General features: G+C 41.2%; 1 protein-coding gene across 1 annotated transcript in view; it reads left to right on the top strand.

Annotated features, from left to right (window-relative positions):
* The first annotated feature begins 347 nt into the window (after positions 1-347).
* Positions 348-24,358, top strand: part of TOX (thymocyte selection associated high mobility group box) — a 298,686-nt gene continuing 274,675 nt past the window's right edge. The window contains exon 1 of the mRNA XM_084865102.1: positions 348-607. Coding sequence (XP_084721228.1) covers positions 503-607 — 105 coding nt within the window. The 5' untranslated portion in view covers positions 348-502. The remainder of the gene's footprint in view (positions 608-24,358) is intronic.

Consider the following 24,358-nt stretch of genomic DNA (forward strand, 5'->3'; position numbering starts at 1 on the left):
GGAACTAAAAGCAAGAGCAAACTCCGAGACTCCCAATAAAACGCCCAGGACTCTGAGCCCGCCGAGCGCGGACGCGTGTGCCGGGCGGGCGGGCGGCCGGGGCGCGGGAGGCGGGGATGGGGGGACGGGCGGGGGGACAATGAGCGCATGAAGTTACCTGCCCGGCGGCCGGGCTGCAGCGGCGGCGGCGCGGGGCCGGGAGGCGGCGGCAGCGGAGCTGGGTGCGCGCCGCGGCGGCTCGGGGGAGAGTTGAGCACTTTTCCCCCCTCTTTTTTTTTTTTTTTTTTTTTCTTCTTCTTTTTTTTTTTTTTCCTCCTCTTCTTCTTAAACAAACCGCAAACGGATGTGAGGGAAGGAAGGTGTTTCTTTTTTACTCCCGAGTCCAGACACCTCTCTGGGTTCCGTGCAAGCTTGTTTTTGCTGAACACTTTTTTTTTGTTTGTTTAAAAAAAAAAAAAAAGGAAAAAAGAAAAGAAAAGGAGTTGCTTGATGTGAGAGTGCAATGGACGTAAGGTTTTATCCACCGCCAGCCCAGCCCGCCGCCTCTGCGCCCGACGCGCCCTGTCTGGGACCTTCTCCCTGCCTGGACCCCTACTATTGCAACAAGGTGAACCTCTGCTTTTGTCTCCCTGGGGTCTGGCCGCGGGGCCGGGGGCGGGGGCGGGGGGCGGCGGGCCGGTCCCCGGGCGCGGGGCGCGGGGCTCGCGGACCCGGGGCCGCGGTGCGCGCTCCGCTCCGGGAGGGAACCCCGCGGAGAGCGGCTCGGGGGGCTTGCCCGGCGCCGCGATGGTGCGGAAAGTGACACGATTTGCTCGGAGATTTTTCCTTCCTGCTGTTCGCGACTCGGGATCCCCTGCCTAGGTTTGCCGGGGGGCGTTTATTAAAAAAAAAAAAAAAAATTAGGAGAAAACCACGGCGTACTTTGGGGGTGTGTCTGGTGTCCCGGAACCGAGGCAAGAGACAGAGAGAATTCAGTTTATTTTATTTTATTTTATTTCCAGTTTGCCCTTCTCTTTGCCTGGCTCCTTCTCACGGGCAGCAGGGGCTCGTGGTGGCCCCGCTTCCCGGATCGGGATGAGTTAGTTGCCAAAGGGGAGCAGCCGGGGGAGAGTCGGGGTGCGGGGACCCCTGAGACACCTCCACCCCCTGCCGGGAAAATTGCTCCACAACTCTTTTGTTTTCGCGGATTCACCGACCCTGTTCGGGCGGCTGAGCCCGGAGTGCGGATGCTGGTCTTCGGGCCGGGGTGCAGCCAGGGAGCCGGGTGTGGGGGGTCCACTCCGCTTGCGGGGGGGCGGGAGGGGGGGTGCGCGCGGAAATTGCAAGTTTGTTCGGAGCCCGGCGAGCGCTGAAGGTTCACGTCCAAGGCCCCGAGCTCTGCACGGGGCTGGAGCTGGGTCCGAGGCTGGGCTGCATCCACAGCCCCTTGACCCCAGGCACCGAGGCCGCGGGGGGCCGGGGCTGCGGGTGAGGCGGACCCAGCGGGTGGCTCCGGGTGGGAAGGTCTGCCCGAGCTTCTGCCGAGCGAGCTCCGCTGGTGCCCAGGATGGAAGCCAGAGGGTGCTGGGGCAGCGGGTTCCTCTCTGGGCTTCTGGAACTCTGAGCTCTGGGAGGAAGAGCAAGTAGGGGACAGGCCTCCTGAGAGCAACCCTAGGACCAGGGCCCTCCCCGCTTTGGGGTTGTTTGTTGGACGTGTTTTAAGCTGTCCCGCCGGGTGGACATCGGCGGGGAGTTGAGTTGGGCGAGCGGTTTAGATGGCCGGCTCGAGCATGGTGGTCACACTGCCGGGTCCTCACAGTCCCTGCGAGCCATTCCCTGTTGGTCCCTCGGTGGATTCCGCTGGATAAATCCTTGGGACTCCCTCCCATTTGCCTGCCCGGGGGCGAGTCATCCTCAAACAGCTTTTTAAAAATGTGATAACTGAGGCATGGAGCGCGCTGCAGCCTCAGCCCCCAGGTTCCCCACCACTCAATGGGGTCAAATGGACACACACACACACACACACACACACACACAGCTGTGAGCTAAGTGAACCACAAACCTCTCACCCCGCGGAGACGCTCCTAAATGCTGTGTACAGGGATGAGCGTTTTGTGTGTGTGATGTTCTCAAGCAAGTTTGAAGCCAGGGAAATGTAATCTTGGGCAAAGGCGAGAAAGGCTGTTCATCACCCAGGGATGGATCCCGTTAGCGGGGGGCCAGTTGGAAGGCACTGAGAACTTTGGCAAGAGGATTTTTGGGTGCTGAAGTTTCACCATTAGTGGGTAGCATAGTTCTTTTATTCTAAAATCTGTTTTTGCCTTCGTTCGTGAGCTATTTTTTATGTTTGTAACACTTAATTTTGCTGAGGACGCTTTTACTGGAACAGGAATTAAAAAAATAATCAAGTGGCAGTCCTATCTTGGATAATAGAGACATATTCCACAGTAGTCACTGATGCAAAAGGTCAGAACCGCTCTGGCAACGATTCTGGACACATCTTATCAAATGTATCAGTGATGTGAGGCTCCAGCAAGAGGATAAGGACTTGGATACACGTTTCAGAGGCGTCACTCTTGTGACAGTAGGGTCGAGTTTAATTTAAAGGCCAAATGTTTTATAAAATCAAGAATTACTTCAACATATTAAATCGTTTTCTAATGAAGTGCTTTAAGTAATTTCAGTGAGTTGTGCTGTGCATTGAATAAATTAATTTAGAAAGTCTTCAGGATTTCTTTTAGCAGCTCGCTGAAGTTCCTTTTAAGTCACCCGGTGAGTGAGGAGCAAACTGTTCTTTTTAAATGCAAATCAGTAACCCTTTCTATAGACTAGTTGCCCGTCTTCTATTTAACTTATCCAGGGAAGAATGGATTTTTTGAGGATGCAAAGTCATAAGATGTACTTGTCAGAGAAGGAAGAGACTTCATGAAATGTTTCTCGCAGGACCTTTTCTCCTGCCCTTTTCTGTGTTAGCGGTCTATCAGATGTATTTGTCACTGAGCCCTGATTCTATTGAATGTCCTGAGTAGATTTTCTAGGCCCAGAAAGCCCAGGCATAGAATTTCCTACTCCATCATGATTACCATGGGTACAGCATTCCTGGCCAGTTCCACATTTTTTAATTGCTTCTCATGTAGTCAGCTCGCTTCATTTTTTGCAATGACTCTCGAGTGGATTTGCAAGAGTATGAGGGATGGGCAGAAGTTTGGAAGAGATGAAAAAAAGAAATCTGTGTCTACGTTTAGTAAAAACAAGTTGAAGCAGACTTCCTTAAAGCGACAAGGCTGCAGTGCAAGCCTGGTATCTTCCAGAGGTGCAAGGAGGATGCAGTCCATTACAAGAAACAGTCACTTTGTCAGGTTATTTGTTTTTAATAGGGAGATAAGATCATGCATTACTGATTATCCTTATTTTAAATCTGTCAACACTTTACTTAAAGTTGGCGTGCTAAATCCCAGCAGAACTAGTATCTTCCTGTGCTTCAGAATCATGCCACTGTAACTACTTTCCCCAATGCCATTTTTTTCAATGTCAGAAGACACCCCAATAGAGAAAATGAATATCCACTTCCTGAAGCTTTTCTAAACTCAAGTGGGGTGGTTGTACTCTGCTAACACTTTCTAGCACCGCTGCTCTCTACAGATTGCCAAAAATACCACTTTATATTTTTCAGTTAATAAACTCTGGAGGAGGAATTTCTGTGGGAACCGTTGAATCTCGTGTCGCTCTATTGCAGAAGCACACTGCACTAGGGACCCATCACTATGCAAACTGGCCTCCATTTTTACATAGCCCATTGCCGGAGACAGTGAGAACAATGCCAACCATGCTGGTTATGGGAACTGTGTGAGGCATCTCTCACACGAGCAGGCAGGACGGATGGCTGTTGCTTGTATGTAGGTCAGCCTTTGAAATGCAGTGTCGCTCATAGACTGGGCAGAAGCACGCAGGCTGGAAGTCACAGACTCCACCTCTCGTAACTTAAAGCAGGGTAATATTTCACCCATTGAGGGATGGGTACCACAGTCGCGCTTCATCTAATTAAGACTATTTTAAGTAACGTTGCATCCCTTAATTGAGCTGAATGTTACACAAATAAATTGGGTTGCAAGGAGCTCGCGATTGGAGTTCAGTTGTAAAATACAGCCCCATTTTTTTTGTTGTTGTTCTGGTGGAGGATGTCAGACCATCAGTTTAAATAGAACCTACCGAGTAATAACAGTTCCTTTCAGTTTCTTAGTGCGGTGTCATTTCTGAAGATTGTTTTCACTGATTTTATGCTAAATTGGGACAAAGAAATGGCACTTTGTCATTTTTACAACGATGTGATGTGTTCAGTTATTGCTCAGTATCTGCCCACGTAAGGAGCAGTAATACAATTATGTTATGACATGGCTAATGACAGGGATGCTGACCTCTGCCAGCAGTGGGAGAGCAAATAATGGCCTTCACTGTTCTCAGCGGTTGCTTTTTTGCAGAGCAGTTCCTGAATCTTTCTTTGGCTGATTGAGACACAGAGAAGTCCAAAACACAAAACCACGCTTAAGACCAGCTGTATACGGAGTAAAGAATAATGGGCACTTGGTATGCTTTTGCTGTTGAACCGAGGAAGGACGGTGTACTCTCTTTTCATATAAATATTGGCGGAAGGACTTACTTGTGGTGATCTCTGCATTAAAACGCCAGGGCTAACCCTAGACACCTGATAACTTTTGAGAAAAACAAGATTCATGATCATCCCTGCAAAGTCTCCTTTGAGCTTATGTTCCTGCTTAAGAGTATTATGTATTGTACTTCCATGTGGCAAAACTCATCACATATCAGATACAGGATTTACAAGCACATTAGGATGAAGTCATTAGTTCTACTTTAATTAATGAATGTTAGAAAATGGAGGAGGATGGGATAAGGAGGAGGAGGAAGGAGAAGGCAATAAGCAATTTAGTGCATCACGCTTGATTAGTTTTCTATCCACCTCCATAACTTCTAGGACTTGGGGAAATTCATAGTTGATACTTTGGGCATCATTAGTATAATTAAAACTCCCCCGGGAGTTTTATTAGCTGGAGTCTTTCATAAGTTTTCAGGTCTTTAAATACATTTTAAATAAATAAGAAAGAGGTGAGAAAGAGCATAAGCCAGGAAATCATTCAGTTTTGGCCCCTGAAACAGATATCATGCAAAAACCTCAAATGTAGCTATCTTGACTTTGTGGTGTATTTCAGTGTTGCAAATTCCAATTATACATGTCTTTATGAGCTTTGGTGCTATCTTTAAGCATGGTCTAGCATTCTCCCAATTTATCATATGTTTTATAAGTTTCTGAATGATGACATTAAGGAGCATTTTGATATTTTGCTTAGTTAAAAAAATGATACTGATATTTAAATATTGTCTAATTGACTGCTTATTGTAGGTCCTTTTTCCCCCTCTTAATGATATGATTTCAAGGGGCTTAACAACAGGAAAGAAGTAAGGCACTTGAAACTAGAAAAAGTGGGGAAAGTTCCAAGTTTATAACATGGCTTTTTTTGGTATCTGGGTATCAAATGTTGCTCTTAGCATGTGGGACTCTTTCTTGTCATCATACTTTTATTGGAAATGGGTTCAACTCAAGAGAAAGATGACGTCTTAGAGACCTGGAGAGGGGCATTTTATTTAGCCATGAGGGAGGGTGTATTCTAGTGCTTTGGTTAGGATAGTAGAAAGTTGGAAAGGCCCTGGGAATATTTTTCAAGGACTGGTGAGCCTTCCTATCTTGACTGATGCCTGCCCTCAGCAGCAGGCATGTTTGGACGCCTGGGGCCTCTTCCCTTCCCCCTCCTCACCCCTCCACAATCTTAATCTGTGCCTGGGAGGCCTGCACTCTAGGATTTGAATGCTCCTCCTTTCCTTCCAGTACTTGACCCACCATTGTGCTTACCGGTATCTTGATTGCCTGCTCCCTTTTGCTCTCACCCTCAATTGTTATCATAATCGGGTTAACACATCCATTCTTCCTCTAGTACCTGACCTTATTCCTGGTGAAGGAAATTGATCTGCCCATATCTACTTTTTAAAATCCTGAATTAGGCTGTTCTCTTTTTCCTCAATGATGTAGGGTCATACAATAATAGACCAAGAAAACATAGATCTAATGCTGAGATGTTAAATAACGATGGTGGCTATTTCTAATTTCTTACAATTTCCCCCTCTGCTGCTACATTTTTTAAATCTTCACCCGAAGATATGTTTCTATTGATTTTTAGAGAGAAAGGCAAAGAGAGAGAGAGAGAGAGAGAGAGAGAGAGAGAGAGAGAGAGAGAGAGAGAGAGAGAGAAACATGAAACTGAGCCAGTTGGCCAGGGCTTTTACCATATTTTATATATTGTGTGTACAGAGCTTACAAACAGGTCCTTGAACATCTCTTATTAGTGAGAAATCTTTATTTGTAATTTAGACACTAAAATAGTATGAAAGTGGGACTGTGATCTCCTGGTCTTTAGCCGGCATACAGTAAATTAAGTGAATTACAGTTACAGTAAGAATTAGTAAGGCTTAACTTACTTCTGTGTTCTCATCAGAATATGCATAGATAACTGAAATGGAAATAATGGACATGAAGTATTTATTTAACGAATCACATTTAGGTATTTATTATTCTATTTTAGGCCCAGTGTATGAAATTCGTGAATGGGTAGGACCCCTAGGCCTGGCCGGCAATCAGGGCTGATCTGTGGGGCAACCAGTAGGGTGATCGGGAGGCCCCTGTTGGCACCCACATTGTTTGGCCTGGCACTGCCTGCTCCCTGGCCCGCCCCTCCCCACCGCCACTGGTCACCTCCCTCTGGGGGGCCTTTGGCCCGGCAATGGCAATAGGAAGGGCCCCCAGGCATCCACCTTGGCTGACCTGGGGCCTGCGGGCTGGGGGCAGCTCCTGCGTTGAGCATCTGCCCCCTGGTGGTCAGTGCATATCATAGCGACCAGTCATTCTGCCTTTTCCACCATTTGGTGGATTTGCATGTTAAGTTTTCATTATATAAGATTTTGTCTATCTGAATGTAAATCTCAAGGTTCTGGGAAGTCATAAGGTAGAATATTTATCTTATATCTCAATAAAACTGAAATGTAATAATCATGACCTGATTAAATGCTATCAATTACATTTTAAATGTTATCAATTATTGAAGATAAAACTTAGGTTGTATACAATCAAACCCAAGACTGCAAGATGTATACCTTGAGGAGGACATACGATTGTAGTAAGCCATACTTAATAAATACTGTGGCCACAGAATAATAACTCTAGTTCTTGCTTACAACAGGCATCCCATAGAAATGTTTGAAGGCTGCTTTGATTTTTCAATTGAATTTAAACATTTCAATATGGGAATATTTACTTTTACTAATTTTAAAGGTTTTTTTTCTTTCCTTTCATTTACTTCCATTCTGGTGTTATTGATATGTTATCAATAGATCGTTTTCTTTGAAGGTGCATTTTTCAGAGTCAGATACCTGATTGATAGAAGCAGCAGTAGATAGTGAATTGTGTTAAGCGGACTGCCCGCTAGGAAATCGGAACGCTGAAATGATTCAGCTAACATCTGACCTAATGAGTTTAGGATTTTGTTTTGTTTTGTCATAAGTGCCAAGTTTCATCCTGAAGAACAATTTCTCCTGAAAAACAGTTGAGTTATAGACTGCTTAGAAATGTGGTTTATAACAGAAGTGCCAACAGACTGTTAATTATAGTGAGTTCTTCCATAATACTTTGGGACATGGAATTCATTTTAACCTGAATGAGCTTTTCCTGGTTATAACATGTTTCTCCTTGTAGCATTCATTTTGAAAATGGGGACATTATATTGCTCTGTGCTTGGATATTGATGGTGCAGCAGAAAAGACCAGAGGAAGGATGATGCCTGAAAGAATCCCCCTGCTCTTTCATGCCAGGAGGTACCATTATTTTCCCAGACCTCTTCAAGAAAGTTTGCCTTACTTGGTTAAACATTAAAAGTTAACTTTTAAAAACTATCTTTAGAATTTCACTCCTGGAGCATGATCACTAATATGTATTTACTAGAGGCCTGGTGCACGAAATTTCATGCACATGTAGGGTTCCTAGGACTGGTCTGTGATCAGGGCCAGTCTGTGGTGTGATTGCTATTTAGTCAATTTGCATATTAGCCTTTTATTACATAGGATAATACTAAACATCATGAAACAAATGTCCCTAATAATGCTTTTCTGTCTGTCCGTTTTTCACTTTGGATTTTTTAATGGTTCTGCTTTAGCCAAGTAGAACCATTCCCGGGTTATGTACTTTTATGAAACTCTCTTGAAAGGGCTTCTAATTAAACTCAGGCCATGGTTGGTTGGTAGAAGCTTACCTAGTGACTAAGAAAATATCAACTATTTCCAGTTACCATGTAGACTTACAGTTTATACATATCTGACCCACAGTAGTGGTATATAATGTTAGCTTATGCATAAAATGCCTTTTGATTAAAGTCTTTGATACTCTATCTGGGTGTGACCTAGTCAGAGAAATAGGTGTGTGTGTGTGTGTGTGTGTGTGTGTGTGTGTGTTTGAGTGTGTGTATTTTAATGTGTTTCTCATGGTCCTTTATATATTTGTAGCCATAAATACATGAGAATTTATCATAACTGGCAGAATCTATCAATGTGTACAAGAACAATAAAGGAACTCCTAGTGACTACTAGGAATGCCTCATTACCACTTCATTTTGAGAAATTTAGCCATTTTTCACAGGAGAAAATGCTTTCACAACAGCAGGGCTTTAATTGGACATATTATAACCTAGGAAGACTGAAGAACGAGATATTTCCAAAGAAAACCATAGGCCTTTCTCAAGAAAGGACTCCTTTTTGTAGAAGTTTTGAGATAAAAACTCAGGGCTCTTAGGGCCGTGTTGACTTACGCCCTCGGCAAAATAAATAGACCTGTGAAAGTATATGATCGAGGGCTCCCCCTTCTCTTTAGAAGCCCGACTTCCTTCTATGTCTGCTAAGACTTCTGACACTAAAACCTTAATCCACCAGTGTCCCAACCTTCTATGCTTCCCCTAGAGAAAATAATTTATGTTTGTATCAGGAAGCCTTATGAGAATTAAGGAGTCAATAGAGATAGATTATTTTGAAACCCTGTGGTGAAAGACATTCAAAAATTCAAATAATATACTCTCCGGCCATTTCTTCTATTTCTGCTACCCTAGTGGAATAAACGTGTTTTCCGAAGTTGTAGACTAGTGATTCTTTCAGGAAGGGATAACCTTTCTAGGGGGTCAAAGGTGAACTTGGGGAGATGGGGTATGTGTAGGTACAGTCTGTAATGTCCCTCCCTCAGATACTAGTAAGCCCCACAGGGGGCCTTTTCCCCCCCTCCATGTTGAGAGTCAATGCACCTAATAAGAGATGCTACTGATGGGAGCTGCTGCCTGTTTTGCAGTGGAGACGATAAAATAGAAGTTGAGAATAACTGCCTCAGAGGAAAATGCCCTCTTGTCGTTCTCAGGGGAGAGAATTGCCCCTCTGTACCTTCCTCCAATATATAGGTCACAGATGCAAAATACAATGGGCAGGATTAATTAATGAGTGAACCAACTGGGTCTGAAAGACAGGTCAATTACACTGAAAGCATATCTGTGTACCACCCGACTTCCTTAAGTCTTTTAACTCAATTAAATGGTTAATTTTTTTTTTAAATGATGGGTAACGTGTTCTGTATAGGCATTGGCATCTTGACACCATTGTAAAACCCACATCTTCTCCTCTATGCCAATATTCCTCAGCCTAAAAATGCCAGTGACAATTGTATAAAGGGAAATGTTAATAATAAAGAGGCAGGATAACCTTTCAACAAAAAGTATATTTTATTATTTGGCAGATGCAGTCATGAGCATTAATCATAGAAACCTGCAGATAGTAGAAGCTTAATATCAAAGCTAATGATTTATTTTATGTTAATGACTTTCTGCCAGGGCATAAAAGACTCCTCATAATGGACTCTCTGCGCTGTGTTCAGTTACTAAGGCTAATGGGATAATCTTTTCTCTCCCCAAATTAAGCTTTTTTTCAGAAATAAATTGTGCTGTTATTTTTCAAGGTAACGCTCAAAAAATTTACTGCAAAACTAATCTTTTAAGAACTGCTTAGGAAATAAAGAGGAAGAAAGATTCCAAAGCAGCTTTTCTAGTTCATGAGCAGTTTTACTTAGAGAAAGTTTGCATGTATGTTAATATCTCTGAACTTGTAATGCCAAATAATTTTAAAGTCAGCCTTCAGGGACACAGCCTGCCTTCTGAAATTCAGCTTCCGGAAGTACCTCCCACAATAGGACATGTTTTCATCGATTACCAGACAATAATGAGCTGAATGGTAGTGAAAACACTGAGTTGTTGGTGTTCACTGAGAAGTTTTAAAAATCACACTTACAATTAGTTGTAACCAACATTATATTTCATTGAGAGATAATTTGCCTGCTAAAGTTCACAGAATGCACTAATCCTGTGTAGTAGTTAATACGGGCCTCCCACCTTACTCCCCTGGTGGCTATAAAAGGCTATTATTAAACAGGCTTTGGCAAAAGTAGGTGTGCAGTTGTTCACGTGGGAAATAATACAGTAATTCACCAATAATAATAATAATAGAAAAATGAAACTCTGTAGTTTGAGTGCGCACAACTAACTGTAAACCTACTTTTGCCCCACCCTGTAGTCATGGCAGCAGCTCAGGTGCAGCTGCTGTGTGTTAATAATGCATCACCGTCCCACTAATCAACACACCGGAGGTCAGCACCCCCTCCGCAGCTAAGCCACCTACTCTCTTTCCAAAATATTTATTAGCACCTTAAAAATGTATCTGTCATCTCTCTTCGCCTCAGAGTCAGTTAATGCCATTCAAAACTACTTGTGTGATGAAGATTGTTGTTACCCACGCGAGGCCATTGAGGAGATGAATATATATTTAAACTAACTTCCTTCCATACGCATTTCCATCGCCACACTCATTGACTGAACTGGTGTAGGGTTGTGATGGCCCGGAACCCCTTTATCATTCACTAGGTGTGTTCCCCATGGAGAATGTTTTCAGATTCCACATGTTACTTAAGGAGACGGTTTGGAAGAAACACAACTTTTCAATCACCAGGATCATGTAAAGTAAACAGAGCCATTTGGGAAATGGGAAGGGATATTTAAAAAATCTAAACAGACAGGAACCGGCGTTAGTTTATAAACCTGATACAGTAGTGAGGCATTATTTGCTTAATTGTTCTCTTGGCATAGGGAAGCAATAAGGGTAAAAGCTTCTTAAACCATATTTTCTGCACACAAAGAACATAGTCATGTGGGATTCCCATTTTGCCAGAACACTGTGCCAATCAATACGCCAGCACTTATCTGCATTAAAATTAGGTAGACAACAATTTCTAGGCACAGTGGCAGTATTAATTCTCTTGACACCCTCTGTTCGTGTTTAAGGTAATCCTTGCTTTTGTGTGCTCAGAGAGAAGCCACAGTGTTAAGTGAGCAAGATCTCTTTTTCTCATCTTGTCTTATTGTCTTCTGCTCTCTATTACTTATCGTTCTGATAATCCTGCATGTGTGTGTCTTCTTCTTCCTTGTGATTTGAGAACCTTAAGTGTTTTTAAGAAAACGGAAAGGAATGATGAAACTCAGCTGTTTCCATCATCAGGAGAGATGCAGAAGGCAAACCGGTGGGCGGAGCTTCTGTGTGCGCTGCACATAATGTACAATGGTACATTTGTCATGCTTTAAATATATAATGCCTACAATAAAATATGTACAGGCGCAGTTGTGATCTATGAAGTCCCCGGCTCCAGTGCCATTGTTTGTCGCCTCTACGGTTGTCATACATTGTTCTTTGCACATCATACCCTTATAGCAGAATTTGACACAATTTCTTAGCTCTCAGCCCTGCACCATTTTCATTCACAATATACATGAGTTTGACAGGGTGTGTTGAGGGAAACTCTGGCAAGCAATTGATATTTTGAAGTGGCAAGCGTTTCAGCAGCTGCCTGCTTGCGAGAAAAAGGAATGATAAGATATACTGTATTGTTAGTTTCAGGGAAAGCATTAAGGTTTAAGCTCTGTAAAAATGTACACATTATTCGTCAGTGGTGAAGCAAGTCTTTTATGTTTTTTTAGAGCTTAGCTCGCCGGCTGATGTGAACGAGCATGACATTGGTCAGTAAATGAATAGGAGCACTTTGAATTTGAACTGCTGCCAATTTTGCACCAACAAAGGAACTGACAAAAGAAAGATTTTATGTGAAATGCAAAGCACACGCAATGTCTTGGGGGGCGGGGAAAGGGAATAAGAAGAAGAAGGAAAGAGAGAGAGAGAGAGAGAGAGAGAGAGAAAACCCACACAGAGTATTCTTCAGCACATGCTTGCAAGGAGACCAAATAGTTAAAAGACATCCATTTTTCATGGCTCATCAGCTACAACCTAAGCTGTTTTATCTAATGTTCTTTAAAAACCTGTTGTATACAATAGGCTTTTAGAAGATGTTTCATATGGAATTTAGAGTGTTTTTCTAAATATCACACTGTGCCCCGAAGGCCTGTTGGCAGAATATCAGAGCTGCCCACTGCTGGAGTCCCCGGCTCCCTCTCTCCCTGGTAGTGGGAAATGGTAGTTTAATCAGTTATGGCACTTTCAGTGTGTAACGTTCATTAGCAAGGCAATTTGTCATGACTGCTAATGGTCAGGATGCATCTGCTCTCCCAGCTACGGAGCGCGATAAGGAAGAAGACAAATATTTCAGTATCTGATAGCATTAACTTGTTTCAGATTTGTAAGCCAAGGTTAGTTGCTCAAAAAAACAGACACAGCGGCCGATTAATAAGCATCCTGTATTCAATTGTACGGGGCCCTGTTTTTATGGATTTATGGCTTCGGAGCACACTAATGTGCCATTATGAAGGGCACAGTCTTTGATTAGATGTTCAACAGAAACTAAGTTACGAACCCAGAGTACCTTCTGGGTTCATCTGGAAAGAATTTGTGCGCATAATACTTTCTATAGAGTCTCAGAGATGGAAAGCTTTGACGCATGCAGTCTTTCTGACATGCTAAATATTTATCTTTTTTTCTTTCTATTTATACCTCTTAAATTGAACTTATTGGGGTGACATTGGTTAATAAAAGTATATAGGTTTCAGGTGTATAATTCTATAATCCACCAACTATATATTTTAAATAGTCTTCTTATCATTAAAAAAAAAAGTCACTTTCCCATTGCTTTATAAAGTGGTCTGTCACTTTTCCAATGAGATTAGAGTCCCCTTCGATTTCAAAAGTTTTAAAATCCTAGTGAAAAACTTCTGGGTGAATTAGAAACGTCACATTTGCGGCCACTGGACTGCTTTATAAGATCACTGTTCATTGTTCCAAACAGGAAAAGTTAAAAAGACCCCCTCCCTCCCCCGTTGAAAAGGCAAGGATTATTTTATATCATATTTTCTAGATATTACATACATAGATTGCAATACAAAATCTTTCTGACACATTTTCATTTTTAATGAAAAGGTCCTAAAATTCAGAGCATAATGATTTCTTAGAAACGGAACCTAATCTTGGTAAAAATTCATTCTTGCTAGAAACAAAAGCTGTTACTGTTTAAGTTCCTGTTGAGCGGTTAGTTGGTACGCTTCGCTGAATGTTGTCAAAAAGGCTTTCCTCATGATTGACAACCCGGCAGGAATGTGAATGGAGATTTTAATTGCGTATCATGTGTGCATATCAGAGCGAGCGAATTCATGACTCTGCTTAGCTCCATATCTCTGCAGGTCAGCCATGCCAAAAAATGCTCTTTTATGTGCAATTTCTCCAAAAAAGAGAAAGACGTATGTGTACTGAAGTCATTCGTTATTCATTTCTGACGTGAAACACTTGTGCTCCCTTAGCCTTGGATTTTGCAAGTGGAACAGAAATCCATTTTCAGATTTTTTTTTCTTTTACTCTTTGCACTTACACTTGGATGATGTTAAAAAAAAAAAAATTTCAGCTACAAGTTGGGAAAAGTCTGCCAGAACATATTTTCTTATGGCACTTGTTATATGAAGAGTATTTGTCTTTCCTCCCTGCCTCCCCACCCCCAAAGCTTACTTTGAAAAGAAAGGGGAAAAATGTAAGCCAGAGAAAAAATTTACTGAGGTCAATTGCCTTTCTACAACTTGCAATCTTTAGAAAAGGTCTGGTGGGGTGGGGGGAGGGGAAGGGGGGAAGAAGAAGGATATATTTCTGAGAGGTGGGAACTACAGAAAATTGTCTCTAAATTTTGCTTAAAAATTGTTTCTGAATTTTGGTTAAAAATACAGTGCTTATTGTAAAATGACATTAATAAGTATGTGAATGTTCATTTCTTAGAAAAATGACTCCTTGGCTGAAAATGTAAAGGTGAAAGATTAATTTCTGCCGTCACTTTTTTGCCAAGATGCAATGGAGATGCTATACCCGTGATCGGCAAACTGCGGCTCTGGAGCCACATGGGGCTCTTTGGCCCCTTGAGTGTGGCTCTTCCACAAAATACCACAGCCTGGGCGAGTCTATTTTGAAGAAGTGGTGCTAGAAGAAGTTTAAGTTTAAATAATTTGGCTCTCAAAAGATATTTTAATTTTTGTATTGTTGATATTTGGCTCTGTTGACTAATGAGTTTGTCGCCCACTGTGCTATATCATTTATCTTATTAAGATATCTAAACCAATGCATGTGAGATTGTCAAGGTGGGGCAAAGCTTACTGCGTAAGGTTACTTTGGCTACAATAACCCCAGACCTGGTCCAGGACTTATTAATGTAAAAGGAAAAAAGATTGTAATGAACATGATATATATAATTTTTCATTTGATGGGATGTGAAAACCTGGCCTTTGGGTTGTAAATTTAGCATATAGCTACTTTGCTATGTCATTTTGAATAGGCGAGAAAAGGATTAGTGCCAGGGTCATTTTAAATAGAACCATGGTAATAAGTAGGATGATGTTGAAAAGATGGTGACTTTATAGCCTTAGGATATCCCATGGGACTTGACTTTGTTCTGGTCTCTAACATGTTATCTCAACACATTTTAGAACATATCACATTGCAGGCTGATGATTCAACCCTTAATATAGTATGCAGCTCAGGGTGATTGCTATATGAAGGTGCTACTGTACCTTTAAAATGCTAAAGAAGAAACTCTATTTTATTTAACAAATTTAACTTTATGTATGAGGTGACATTTTTCTAATGTTATGGAAGACTATTTTGTACTTTGTACGGAGAGCTCAGGCAAGGAAAAAAATCTATTTACAAAATGAAAAAACGTGCTCAGCTGAATGCATTTCACTTTTAAAGATGATATTCTGGTAATGAACTTTATCAAGCAGAGAACATTTCAGTAAAAGTATTAGAGTAGTTCCTATTTCAGTTGCCTCACTTAAGGCTGTGTCACAGTTTCCATTATAACTTCTTATTTCCAGGTAGCTCTAATGCAGTCCCCAAACAAATATTTGCACAGGGATGAAATGAGAATATTTTAGCTTAGAAATAGGGTTCTTTATTTGGAATGCACTTCTCAAGAATCTCTGGGCTTTGTTAGTACGACACATTTAATTCATTTTTAGAAATTGAAAAGCATTTACGGAACACCAACTGTGTGCAGAGCCCTGTGCTGAGGGTTAGGGGGTGGGGGGTATGTGGGAATCTGAGAGGCGCAGAGATGAGTAAACCGTGGACCCTGCTTCCACATGGCTAATCAAGAAGGGAACACAAATAACCATAACACAGCTGTAGTGTGACTGATGTGGTGTGAAGGCTCTGGTCAGAGTGCTATGGGGAGCAGAAGGAGAAGTAATGAACTGAAATGAGGAAATCCAGGTTGCTTCCTGGAGGAAACAGCATTTAAGTTGGCCTTCACATTTAGGCAAAGGTTACGGGGAAAGTTAGTCCTAGTTTTTGAATTATATTTTAGACTTTCTGTCTCTTTTCAAAGTCACTTGTGGCAACTTAAAAATAAGTAGCAACATGTACAATAAGACTAATATTATTGGTCTTAACGCAGAATGTTATAGCCTGGGAGCAGAAGTGCATATTTCTTAGCTTAGGTAGCATCCCTATAATTAAACATTAGATGCGGCTCTTGCTTTCTCAGAGAGCAAAAATAGAAACACACTGAGTGTCAGGATTTTGATATCTGAGATACACATGGACACTAATTCTTCATGAATAAAAAGTTTTTCCTCTAGTAAAAGACAGCAGAAGACATCAAATGAGGAAACATATGGGAAGTCAGACATCAAGGGCTACCTGAGGGGGAATCTGATGTACCTGGGTTGAGGTACATCTGCAGTGATAGAGAAACGACACTTAATGAAGGGAGAGGGGCTCACTGAGATAAGAACAGGGAGGGGACCGGGGCCAGTTTAGGAAGGAGAAGGAAAGCATCAGGCCTGTGTTTTAGGAAGGTAGCTGTTGTCATTATAGAGAATGGGTTGGGAGAAACTGGGTGGGGTTCAAATTGCTTATAGTTAGTGGGATAATGTTCTACACTAATAAGAATGTATCAGCCGAAACCGGTTTGGCTCAGTGGATAGAGCATCGGTCTGCGGACGGGAGAATGTATCAGCCGAAATTGGTTTGGCTCAGTGGATAGAGCATCAGTCTGCGGACTGTAAGGTCCCAGGTTCGATTCCTGTCAAGGGCATGTACTTCGGTTGCGGGCACATCCCCAGTGGGGGGGTGTACAGGAGGACAGCTGATTGATGTTTCTCTCTCATCAATGTTTCTAACTATCCCTCTCCCTCTCCTCTCTGTAAAAAAAAAAATCAATAAAATATATTTTTTAAAATGTTCTAAAGATTTATTGATTTTAAAGAAAGAGAGGAAGAAGGGAGGGAGGGAGGGAAAGAGGGAGAGAAAGATTTGTTGTTCCACTTATTTATGCATTCATAAATGCATAAATAAGTGGAACAACTTATTGTTTCTTGTATGTGCCTTGACCAGAGATCAAACTTGCAGCATATTAGGACCATGTTCTAACCAACTGAACTATAAGCCAGGGCCCTAAAAATTCTTTCTTTTAACTAAGCCCAATCATTAGCAATGAATGTTAATGCTTTGTGCAGTTTTAGAAGTACAGGTGCTGAATTAACATCCTAAGTTATTTGTAATGACTTTCCTGAAATTTCTTGTTCAGTGATAAATCCAAATACTGTTATGAGTAAATTTGAGAAGTGTTTAAATGTCCAAACATATTCAGAAATGTCTATCAGCAGTTTTGAAGGTATCTTATAATCTTCAAAAATCCTCATAGCAAAGTCCTCAAAGTTTTCTATGCAAGTACCCTAATGAATTTATGCCAGGAGGACCCCAGAAGAGCCTCTGTAATCTACTTAGGTCTTAGAGGGCTGATGTTTCATTTTCAAGAAATATGTAGCCTGGCTGGCATGGCTCCGTGGTTGAGAATCGACCTATGAACCAGGAGGTCACGGTTTGATTCCTGGTCAGGGCACATGCTTGGGTTGCAGGCTCGATCCCCAGTAGGGGCATGCAGGAGGCAGCCAATCAGTGATTCTCTTTTGTCATGGATGTTTCTATCTCTCCTTCCCTCTCCCTTCCTCTCTGAAATCAATCAAAATATATTTTTTAAAAAAGAAATATATAGATTTATATTATGTTCTCATATCTGCTTTAATGTAAATATGATTCTTTAAATCACTTACAATGGAGGCCACTCTTTGTTCCAGGAAGATAGTCCATCACAGTCTAGAGTTCTACTGCCCTAGCATATCACTCCACTCCTAGGGGCATGAGTTTGAGAAGTATGAAATAACATAATGGTCTTTTGTCTTTATTATAAAGACATAGATTAGAGGCCAAGTTTATTTTGTTAGGTCATCTCTCACACAGAGAATGGAACATTTTGTTCTTCCTTATTCTTTCCCCAACTTTCACTAAGTCTTTATTTTTTTATAAGAGAGCTTAACAAAATACTTGAGCTTAGTTTAAAATGGAGGACTATGCAGGTAGGGCTCAGTAATTGCTGATCTCATGGCCATGGTAACAATGTTTAAAGGATAAAAATGCTGGCAGAGTGAGTAAGTCAAATATCCACTGTGTAGATGAAAGAGAAAAATCTCATAGTAGTACTGGCAAAATCTGATGGTGTTCTGTGATAAAGAAGGTTGTCAAGAGTGGTATTATATTGGTAGGCATTTGTATATAACCTAACCTGAAAAGCATTTAGAAAATCCAAGAAAAGGACAGGATCATGAAGAAACTGAAAGATTATGTTGGTGGTTGGAGGTGGGGTGGAGACAGGTATGAGACAGGGCAAGACCTGTAACACAACAATTGGCTCAAGCTTGGATTCTCCCCTCCCACCTTCCTCCCCTTCCATCACAGCAGATATCAGTTGTAAGATGACTGACATCCTTTTCACGATTTCTTTAAATGACTTTTTTAGATGACCTTTACCAGTGCTCTCCTAGCTCTATCCTCTGCTGCCTACAATGGGCTTCCGTTTCCCAGCAGCCATTTTCTCCTACTTCTTCATCATCATTTACCCACAATTCAGAGGACTGGACTTTTTTTTTGGAACACAGTTCTGGTTATGCAAGACGAGATGGATTGATTTTAGGGATGTGTATGCAAGATTTCCTCATAAAGGCCAATCTATCTGATGTCCATATCACACCATTAAATTGGTTGGTTGATTTTCCCTTTATTTCATTTAAGTTGTTTTTGAAATAAATTCTTAGTACAGACAGGTATGTGTAAATAATGGATATTTCCTTTAATGATAAAAATACATGTTTTCCATTTAGGCAGATGCGCATTTAAGATTTTTCTTTTACCTAAATCCTTTCCCATATATGATATCTCTTACTTCCTTTCTCTCTCTCCCGTTCTTTCCTTCCTTTCTTTCTTCCTTCCTTCCTTCCTTCCTTCCTTCCTTCCTTCCTTCCTTCCTTCCTTCCTTCCATTAAATCCTCACTGGAGGATATTTTTCCATTGATTATTAGGGAGAGTAGAAGAGAGAGAGAAAGACAGAGAAACATCGATGTGAGAGAAATACCTATTGGTTGCCTCCTGCACCAGCCCCAACCAGGGCCTGGGCTGGGGAGGAGCCTACAAACAAGATAGGTGCCCTTGACCGAAATCGAACCTGGGACTCTTTGGTCTGCAGGCCAGCGCTCTATCCACTGAGCCAAACTGGCCAGAACTATTATATCTTTGGTAGCCTCATCTGAAATAGCAGGTCAAGGGAATGAACATAATATATGTCTGCAGTTTGCTTACATTTTCCCCCACAATGGTCCCATAAAGTGGAACAAAAAATAATAAAAAAAGAGAAGCAGATCTCTTATCTTTGATTCCATCGCCTATTTCTCCATGAGTGTTAGGACCCATGCCACTGAGTTTTATAGTCCCTGCTTCCAGCAGCATGACATTTGCAAATATTGGTTAATTTATTCACTAAATATTTCCAGTGACTATGAGGCACTAGAAACTGCAAAATGGTAGGGATAGAAAAAGGAAAAAAAAGAATGTGCACTTAGGTAATACTTTTTTACATGTGATATAAATAATTCTGTTCATAGAAGATGGTTGACCTGAGACTCAAATGGACAATTTTAATATTTGATCTAAATACTATTTATATTAAGCTCTGAATTTCCCTGTGTTCATTTCTGCCTTTACTCTCCCTGCTCCTTCTCCTTTTTATAGTGCAGATGGTCTGCTGAGCGTGGAAGGAGCATGCTTTTCTCAGGTCTTGCTGGGCGAGCAACTGATACAGCCTGCAGGGTATGGTCACTTGGTAACTGAAGCCAACAGTGATTGTTTATGGAGTAGCCAAAGGAATGCATTTTTAAAAAATTGAAATTCTAATTGCGCAAATATTTAAATCTTTGGAAATTTGACCTAAGTATCATTTAAGCATAAAGTATGAAGTTTACGCTCAATTTTCAAAACTGCTTTCATGTGCTGGAATCAGTTGCTTAACATTCAGCACCATTTGAAGCCATTCCTAAGTTCGGGATGTTTTTTTTTAATGGTGAAATTATCAATGTTCATTTTGTTCAGACACATCATAATCGTTCTCAAAAGGTAAACGCCGCAGCGCACTTTAAAATGAGTTTGCTGACGAATGCTGAATCTGCTGGGACCCAGTCGTTGCTGAAATTGCTTACAAAATAATTCTGCGAATCTCCTGTTTTCTTACCATTCTCATTCCTTACCCTAAGATGGCATGGGCCCAGGCTGCAATTACACGTTCACAATTACTTTATTATATGGGTGAAATATACTCCCGGAGCTCTCATTACCTTTTCCATACACCCTTCGCCCTGACCCGCTGATGGCTGTCAGCGGCGCTTCCTCGGGACAATCACCCATTCTTAGCCGGTTGTGTGTAAGCCCAGAACACCACACACAGAAAGCACCCTCTCTTCTGCGGATGAATTTTTAATGCTCAGGCATCGATAATAACTCAGAAGACTTCATTAGAACAGCTGGTGGAATTAGGTGTGTGTGTTTTCGGGTGGCGGATATGTATCTGTGATCTTTGTCAAAGAGAAAGAAAATGAAAACGACACAATATTAACGGCGTGCTTGTGTCTGTAGCAACCTGGGCATTCTGTCACCCAGCGCTGGAGCTCCTATTCCCTGAAAGGGGCTGTTTAAGATTTTCTACTTCAAATAATTCACTCAGGAGCTCTTTGCTCCGTAATTGCTTTTTATGGGGAAAAATGATGCAACTCCATTCGGTGTCTTTAAATGGAAACTGGAGTGCCATATATTCAAATGTGGAATACATTTACATTTAACTGCAAATCAAGAAACCTTTCTTTTACAATACAAAGAGAAATATTCTCCTGAAAGAAAGAAAGAAAGAAAGAAAGAAAGAAAGAAAGAAAGAAAGAAAGAGAAAGAAAGAAGCCAGTGTTTATGGTCTTTTGAGAGTCTTCCAAGAAGAGATTTGGTTGACTTTGAGAGCCATATGGTACAGTCTGTTACCCTCCTTAATGAAATTTTCTTTACCATTTTATTTCACTCACAAACTTACTTACACTGGAGCAACTACATACTAGGCTATCTCATAAAGTTTTGACTATATATATATATATATATATATACACAGTCAACTATATTAAAACTAGTTAACTATATTTAAACTAGTTAAAATATAATCACCTTAGGTGTTTCCTGCTGTCAGATCCCAACAGAGTTATTTCTTCCCCCTTTGAAAAATTAGAATTAAGTCAAATGCTAATACTCTACAGGTATATGTACTCATATAAGTCTGTAATGTTCAGTGTTCTGGAATATTCAGATAATTGATTGCATACTCTGATTTTGTTCAGTGCTTAAATTTATCAATTGCTTTTTGAAACAAAATAATTATTGATTTATTTGGTACTAAAAAATGTGGTATCTGTCTTCCAGGTAGCTTCTTATAACTTTGTTGGTCATTAGTAATGATAATGAAATCAACTCATTCAGTGGTCCTATTTGTAGCTTACTGTGATAGGAAGAAGATGGAAAGGGAACCCTAGGACTTAGATGCTAATTAGTGGACAAACCACATGATGTGGGACAAGTTACATATTTCTCATCTTTTCTCTAACACACATGTGTCAAACACAAGGCCCGCGGGCCAAATCCAGCCTGCCAGGCCTTGCAATGTGGCCCGCACCGTGCTGTCATCACTGCACTCCGTTGTCAGTTTATGACATTGTCAGTTTATGACTGTTCAGTAAACCATTCGGCCCGCGATTTAGGCTGGATTTTAGATTTTGGCCCCTTCTCTGATTGAGTTCGACACCCCTACTCTAACACTAAGGGCTTGATCTAAAGCCCGCCTGGCCAGTGTGGTTCAGTGGTTGAATGTTGCCTATAAAACCAGGAGGTCGCAGTTCAGTTCCTGGTCAGGGCACATGCCCAGGTTTTGGGCTAGATCTCCAGTGGGGGGTTATGCAGGAGGCAGCCGACCAATGATTCTCTCTTATCATCATTGATATTTTTATCTCTCTCTCCTTCTCCCTTCCCCTGAAATAAGTGGAAATATATTTAAATAAATAAATAAAACTTCCCCCTGTCCTAAAAATCAAGGGATTCCATGTAGTTGTTAGAGAGTCAGTTCCGTAATATCAAGAGGTCCTGCAGATAAAAGCAACTAGAGCTGTTACAGATACCAAATTAAAAAGCCTAATGGTGTTGTCACTTATTACATACCTCTCCAGGATCCATCATAACTCCATCAATTTAATGATAGAAAGCACAGCAAAGTAGACTCAAGGGCCAAAACTTAGAGCAAACACTGAGCATGGGTTTAACCAGTTCTATCTTAACTGAAAATGTCATTTTTTAAAAATGAGCTATCCCTAAACCATTTGGGCTAATGGAAACTTGAGTTTATATTAAAGTATCACATGATAAAATGTTTCTCCAATATTTAATGTATAGCTGGCCCTTGAACAATGTGAGGATTAGAGGTGCTGACCCTTACACAGTACAAAATCCATGAGTAACTTTTAGCTCCCCCAAAACTTAACTAGTAATATAGTCTACTGTTGACTGGAAACCTTATAATAATATAAAGTTGATTAATACATATTGTGTTTGTTATGTATATCAATAAAGTAAACTACAGAAAAGAAAATATTCTTTTTTTAAAATATATTATTGATTTTTTACAGAGAGGAAAAGAGAGGGATAGAAAGTTAGAAACATCGATGAGAGAGAATCATTGATCAGCTGCCTCTTGTGCCACCCCTACTGGGGATGTGCTTGCAACCAAGGTAAATGCCCTTGACCAGAATCGAACCCGGGACCTTTCAGTCCGCAGGCCAACGCTCTATCCACTGACCCAAACCGGTCTTGGCAAAGAAAATATTCTTAAGAAAATCATAAGGAATATTCATTTACAGTACTGTATGTATTTACTGAAAAAAAAAATCCAGATATAGTTGGACCTACATAGTTCATACCAGCGTTGTTCAAGGGTCAAGTGCACTAGCAGGGCATGTCTTAGATCATAAGTTGGGAAAGGAGTTGGCAAATCAGAAGTCACTGGCGGTGGGCAGCTGAGGTCCCAGGTAGTTGGGAAAGAGTTCAGCCTGAAAGAGAGAGCCAGGCCTTCATAGCCATGCATCTTGATGAACTAAAGCAGTTTCCTGCCCGACTCATAAGTGTGTTATCACCATTATTAGGATTCTGACATGGCTCTAACAAACACCAGCATTGCTGTTTCAGGCAACTTGAAAGCTTTATTTTAAGCAGAGAGTGTGCAGGCTCTCAGAACGGGCCTGCCTTCTATCACCCTACTCCATCGCTCACAAATATAATGTCAGCAGGGTACAAAGGAGGCAGAGTTCCTGACTTCACAAAGTTCAGGGTTGGAAAAAAAAAACAAGTTTATGCTTGAAAAAGAAAACATTTAGAGGGAATAGCGTGAAAGAGAAAATGCATTCTTAGCACTAGATTTTCAGTCAGTCACTCTTAACCTTTCTGGTTCAAGCAAATATTCTAGAATTTCTGACATTGTACTTGAAGAATTAAGAGGTCAGTGCCTTGAAAACAAAGTTTCAGAAAATTGAGAGAAGACTTTTCCATAGTAACACCATTCCTGAGCTCAGCTTTCTCTCAGGTACCCAACAAGTCACATTCTGGGCAGTTCCAGTAGCTGCCCCTTTTCTCTGACTTTGCCCCATAGTTGCTCCTGCACTTTCTAACTTAGCTGCAATAGGAGCAGCTGCTCAGTGGCATTTCCTGGCTGCTTCATATGTCCAGTCTCATCAACCCTCCCTCTGGCCAGGTAGCGCCATAAGCCATCCATCTCAGTAAAGGCAAAGATACATTTTACATTTTGATCCAAGTTTAGATATTTATCATGAAACTTACACATTGGCTTGACAACCCCTAGTTAAAGTAGTATCAAAGATAGACTTTATAAGGCGCATGAAACAAAATATTAAATCATGTGCATGAAACAGTGTTTATATATTTTTTTGAAGTTTTCTTAGTTTATTTTCAATTCCTCAAGAAAGCACTGGAGCTTCTATGCCAGCCCGCCCAGCCATTCAGTCAAGGCCACAGCCGAAATTGAGTGCTGTCGAGTTATTTGAATTTTCCCAGCAGCTCTGGTGTAGGATGGACCCAAATAAGAGAGAATCCTAGGCATGGAGCTTCAGGAGGCATCAGAGAACTCTTTGGGCAAGTTTCTTTTTTTTTTCTCTGTGGCCTCAGTTTTCTGACCTGCAAAATGGAAGCAATTAGGGTTTCCTTTATAGGGTTTATGGTGAGGATTAAGTGATAGAAATTGTATAAAACACCACCCAGGCTGCCTGAAACAGAGTGTTTAGCAAAT

The sequence above is a fragment of the Pipistrellus hanaki genome (assembly GCF_964339955.1).
Source record: "Pipistrellus hanaki genome assembly, chromosome: 17".
NCBI lineage: Eukaryota > Metazoa > Chordata > Mammalia > Chiroptera > Vespertilionidae > Pipistrellus > Pipistrellus hanaki.